A 6,000-nucleotide genomic window follows, 5' to 3' on the forward strand; every position below is an offset into this window, starting at 1 on the left:
GCCTGGGTTCATACATGCTTGTATATCACTTTATTTCTCTGCACTTGTTTAACTGAACTGATGACTAGCAGTTAGAAGAAGGAATGAAAAAGGATCATGTCTAAGGTGATATTCATGAGATATGGTGGTTCTGTTTGTGGTGTTGTTTATGATGGCCCATCCACACCACATTCCATCTCTGGGAGTTATATCAACCTGTACATTACAACACCACAATGAAAGTGGACCAGCAAGACATGCCCCCTGCATCAATGTGCTCCTTAACCACACATCCCTGCTTTCCAGAGGTACAACATTTGTTTTCAGAGACAAATGCTGTACCTGAGAAGAGTTCCTCCCATGACCAGGAATACTGCGGGCCCAGCATCCTCAATCACAGGGAGGATCTCTCCCCAAGTAAAGCCAACATTTGTCTATGAAGACAGTACCGTATCCATGGAGAATGGGACAGAATGTGATTAGAGAGAATGTCAAAACAGGGGCAGGGCTTCCCAGCACATTTCTGTTGGCATTGTAACCATGTACAGCAACAGGGTTACGCAACACCTAAACAGGGCTTGATGTTGCAGTTCTCAAGTGACGAACATACATGTCAGAAATAATCCCTCATTTTTTCAGAACTCCTAATTTTTTATACTTTCTACATGTTTCTCATATTCTCTGCATTTTATGAATATAGCCTTAAATATAAATAGCATAATTTCATAATCTGAATTTCAGATTATCTCAAATGTTTCCCAAAAAATGTTCTCAAAACCTTTTCTAGTACAAAATTAGGCAATTCTGTATCTGACAAGTTAAAAGAATGAAATCTCATGCACGTTGGCTTTAATTATTTTTATTATTACAATATCATGTCCAAATCATCCATTCAAATCTGTACCATGAATGAGTAGTTACTGGCAAATATTGTATTTGTATCCAAGAAAAAGGAATTCTTCAGATTTTCTGTTTTGTTTAAGCATCTCATAGTTTATCATTTTTCATTTTTCTGACACTCAAGTAATTGCAATCTTAGCTTGGTCACAGCTTCACACTTGTTCATGCTCAATACAGTAATAGAAATTCCACACTGGAGAGTTCTCTTAAGTTCTACTATTCCTTGCTTTACTTTCTAAGCAAAACTGGGAAATTTACTAAGCTCAATGCAATGTAACCGTGTTCTTGTTTTTTACAGACTGGAAAACAAATCATGGTAGAAACCTCTGCAAGGGGCAAAACATCATCTGGACTGCCAGCAACACTGCCTAGTAATCAGTGGTGAAAATGGAATAAAGCTCCATCAAGAAAGAATTGGTTTTAAATAAAATCTGTAATTTTAAAACCAACCAGGTATGGTGAACTATTGTCCCTAAGCATATTTGGTTGTTGCTGATTTGCAGGTATTTCCAGCAAATATGCAATTCAGGATGGAAGAAGTTGACATAGGGTGTCATTTAAGACAAATTTTGGATGAGGACAGTTAGCACCTTGGAGTTCAGCGGGCAATCCTTTAGCCAGGATTATCTTGGCAATGATCCTCAAGCACTAATATTACATAAGAAAATGCTGCCATCTTCAGGAAAGGTCCAATATTGAATCAGCATTTATTTGCCGCAAACACGTTTGATCAAATTGTGACCAAAAACCAAAGCATAAAACAATCAGCCTTCAATGTGTCCAAAGACAAGCCACCCAATAATAGTACTTAAGGTTATGAATCTTGCAATACAACTGAACTACCAAATAATTAACGACAAGGAGTCCTGCAATGGTCCAGTGCCCTTGGACTTCTCCCACCCACTCCAAGTGTACAGATGTGGTGCGTGCCCAACATTTACAGGAAGAATTATGCATGGATGGCAGACATACGACAACGAGGGAAAAACTGCAAAATTAACTCTTTCTGGGCACAGGCCGATTGGATTGTACAGCAGGTGTTTAAGGTGCCAGGCAAATGCTCATCGACTTTTCTCCACTCTTCCCAATAGCCTCTATGTATTGTGTGCCGGTGTGTATAAATGTACACCTGCCAACTAGCTAACGGGAACTGGGAAAGGAGAGGACAAGGAGATAACGTTCCAAAAGGAGCAACGTGTCCACTGATCGAAACATCTGCTGCTGCTCTTGAAAGACGGGAGCGCAGGCATCCTGCCCTCGCCGTCTACCCTTCAGCACCTATGGGAGGAAAGGCAAGCCACCCCACCTGATCCCCTTCCTTCCTCTCCCCAGCTAAGCGACAGAAATCCGACTAGCTCCTGCTCGCCCTTCAGGAGTTCACAGGGAGCATCAAGTGGCGCTCCAAGTACGCAAACGCTGCAGCCCAGCTCAGCTATGCGGGTGGCCAAGCACCTGCTCTGAGCTCGCCAACCACAAATCCCTGACGTGCATCTGTTGCTTAAATAACGGGCGGCGCTCTATCTGCACAGCCAGAGCTGCAGGTTTAGCCAGGCTGCTGGGCCAGGAAGCTGCCCGCTGAACCAGCTGCAAATGCTAAACTGCAGCCTCTCTTGTGCCACAGTGGAAACAAGGCTACTGAGAGTGTCAACCTGGGGAGGGCGCCAACAAATTTCGGAGTGACTCCGTTTTAAATGCCTGGAGTCCATCCTAAACGTCTCGTACCGTTTCCATCCAAGGCCAACGACTGCTGCTGCAGATTGGCATACAAAAGCCCTGTGCAGGTAAATAAACGCGAACCAGAGCCACTCCGCTTTAAACGGCTGAAATCCCTTCAAAATGCACGTCCCTTTCCTTTTCCGACTTGTATTGTTTCCTCCCAAAGCCAACCGCTGCTATTTTCAGGCCGGCATTCAAAACAAAACAACAAAAGAAGCGTTGGAGAGAAACACAAACACGAACTGGACTAACTCCATTTAGATGAATGGCCTCCCTTTGAAACCTCTCATCGTGTCATTCCAGGCCAAATTGCTGGCTGCAGGTCGCCATCAAAGGTTCTCGCAGGTCCCACCTGGGCCTCCCTTTGCTCTCATCCCTCATAATGCATGACAACTGCGTTGCCCTCCCAACCCAGCACCCAAAAGTGCCCGGCGCTGGCCACGCAGTGAGCCGCCTCCTGCCTCACTCACCTCGGTGTCGTAGTAGCGCAGGTCCAGGGAATAAGGGCTGAGCAAGGACTCGTTGAGGATTTGCTCCATGGCCAGCTGCATGGCGGGCAGGACACCCCGGCCGATTTTGCCCTTCTCCACCGAATCGCTGAGCGGCATCAAGCCCATGATGGCGATGGGGGTGGCGGCGGAGACGTTGGGGAGCAACCCCGCTGGCGCCCGAGAGTTGCTCCGCGCCCAAGCCAAGGAGACCAGCAGCGGCGACAGCAGCAGCAGCAAGGCAGAGGTGGTGGCCGCGCTCGGCCGCCGGGGCAAGGCAGGCATGCTGCGGGGGGAGTCAGGGGAGCAATGGCACGAGGGCGCCCGCTGCCCTCCGCCAGCAAAAGGCACCGGCAGCGAGGAGGGGGCGCGCAGGCTGCGGCCCCCTCGGCTCTAATCCTCCTGGCAATGGCGCCTGCTCCTTCCTCGGGGCGGCCAAATGCAACCACCACCAGCAGCAGCAGCAGCAGCAACACAACTGCTGCCCCCCGCCGCCCCGCTTCCACCCACCCCCAGTCCAAAACCAACGAGGGCGCCTCCTCAGCCCCTCACTCAGCCAAAGGCAGGCTGGGCGAGGGCGCTCCAAATCTTCCTGGTGTAGGCTCCGGAGACAACGCGTAAAAGCAAGGAAGCCTGAGGTGAAGAGGGGGCGGCGGCGGGCGGGGGGTCCTTAGCTCTTCCACAAGGCTGGGGACGTTAGTGCCGCATTCCCCCGGAGCCCTCCCGCCGCCGTGCTTCTTGCAGCCGCTGCCTTCGCCGGCGCTGCAAACAGTCACCGCGCCACGCCACACGGCGCGCACAACCGGCCAGAAGGAGAGAAAGCAGAGGCGGCGGCGGCGTCTCTTGAATGCAGCAGGCGCGAGTCCCCTCGTGTTGCCCGCCCCAATTTCAGCCACCCTCTTGCGGTTCCTGCTACTTGGCTTCGCTCCTCGCTTTCCTTGCTTGCTTGCTTCCCGAGAGAGAGCTTGTTTGCGGCGGCGGCTGCTCGTGCTGCTGCCGCTGCTGCTTGGAATTGTCCTTCTACCCGTTGCCACTGAGGAGACGACACACACAAACACGAGACTCAGGAGATGCAGGGTTTGGGCACGTCCAATAGCCCATTGGAAGGCGGGGGTGGGGGGCGCAGAAGAAAGCCGCTGGGGAAGGCGGGAAGGAAGGAAGGGGGGGTCGTGTCGAGGCGCTATGCCGAGGGGCTTTCTCTCTCACACAAGATGCACATACACACTCAAGGATAGTGGTGTTTTGTGGGGGCGGGGAGGGGGGGTTTGTAAAGGAAGGGGCTTCCGAGTGCACCCTGAGGGGTGTTTGGGAAAGACCTAGGCTAGGCACCTGGCTTGTGCATTGTTTTACGTGGTAAGGGTCCACTCTCTGTTCTTCGGCTCCCTCAGGAGCAAGACAAGTGTCTCATTAACTTCCATGGACTACAGTCGAGTTTTACTTTCGAGTAAGCGTGTGAGGCTGCCTTGTGCCGGGTCAGAGCATTTGTTCTTCTTTTGTGTAGCCCAGTACTGTCTGGGCCAGACCTTCACAAAGTGTGATTTACCGAGCCAAACTCAACCCTCCAGCGACGTATTAGTGTCTGGCAGATGCTTGATAGTTGTTTTGTTTTTGCAGGAGCAAATCAAGCCCCTTGGTGAGCACCTTATGGGCTTCGTGGGTCGCATGTTGTGCAGGACTAGTCTACTCTGACCAGCACTTGAAGCTCTCACTGCTCTAAGCTGAGATCCTTTTGAAGGGAAGATATCAGGGATTGAACCTAGAAGAACCTTGTGCTGTCTCAAGGCTGAAGAAAGAAGCCAAAACACCTTACCCATAAACATAATTGCTAATATGCTAAATCAACTCTCTCCCTCCCTCTTTCTCTCCCTCTGTATATATCTATACATATATCTCTTTTTGACTAATTGCATCTTTCTGTGATCCAGGTTACCAGAATCAGAGAAGGATGCAGTTAGTCAAAAAAGAGATATATGTATAAAATGCTGTTTGAAGCTTTAAAAGTGTGTGTGCACGCATGCATTCTTACACGCACACTATAGCTAAAATCCACAATCATTTACCCATCTGCACATACGTGTATAGTATATTGTCTAAATCCTAGATATCTTGCAGTTCTGCTATTTGGCATTTTTCAAACTGAAACTTAATGCACCCTTTCTGTTTAAGATCTTATAATTTTGCAAGTAGCTTGGCCACTCCACATTTTGTTTATTTAAAGCATTTCCCCTGCAACTAACTCTCACTCCCCAAGTTCACTGCATTATATCCAGACAGCAGGAGATAACAGGACCAAAACATTAATCCAGCCTGGAAGAAGTGAAAAAGGGAAAGCCAACATTCTAAGCTGTATCAGCTGTAGGACAATTGCCTTGACATCAGACTTGGCTCTAATACGGAACCCAAATTAGCGAAGACAGAAATATAACTAATGCAAGTCAATCTAGTTCTACCAAAAAAAATTATGGCATATTCAGTAGCAAAATTTAATTTGTTGGTGGAAATGCTCTTGAGGTGCTTTTGGCTCTCTGACTTCCTTCTGTGTTTTAAGTTCCAAACTTTAAAAAAAAAGAAGCTACAGAATAAAGCAAATCTTAACCTAACTGTCTATTTATAAATGATAATGTTTCAAAGAACTAAAGTGGAGCTGTAAGATCAATTGTAGCAGACCAGAGGCTTCCATATCTGTATCAATAAGAAATAAGGTATGCCTCTTTAGCCAGAAATGTGAAGGAGTAAAGAAAGTTCCTAGAAAAGTTCCTTGGCCATATTATGTGCTGTACAGTGCAAGTTGTTCCTTAATAGATTGCATCATCCCCAGGAAGAAGGCTTCACTACTGGGCTCATTCTTACCATTCTTACTAATGGGCTCATTCATTATTTATAGCAGTGCCAGTGCTGTGTGAATGTATGTTGACTC

At 47.9% G+C, this 6,000-nt stretch overlaps 1 protein-coding gene across 2 annotated transcripts in view; it reads right to left on the bottom strand.

Moving 5' to 3' along the window:
- The window catches only part of GABBR2 (gamma-aminobutyric acid type B receptor subunit 2), a 608,047-nt gene extending 603,916 nt beyond the window's left edge, over nucleotides 1–4,131 (bottom strand). The window contains exon 1 of one of the 2 annotated variants that reach the window (XM_053243867.1): nucleotides 3,066–4,131. In XM_053243867.1, the coding sequence (XP_053099842.1) occupies nucleotides 3,066–3,368 (303 nt within the window). In that variant the 5' untranslated portion in view covers nucleotides 3,369–4,131. The remainder of the gene's footprint in view (nucleotides 1–3,065) is intronic. The other variant, XM_053243869.1, reaches the window with a different exon arrangement.
- Nucleotides 4,132–6,000: the final 1,869 nt, after the last annotated feature.

Source organism: Hemicordylus capensis, chromosome 4 (genome assembly GCF_027244095.1).
Source record: "Hemicordylus capensis ecotype Gifberg chromosome 4, rHemCap1.1.pri, whole genome shotgun sequence".
Lineage (NCBI taxonomy): Eukaryota > Metazoa > Chordata > Lepidosauria > Squamata > Cordylidae > Hemicordylus > Hemicordylus capensis.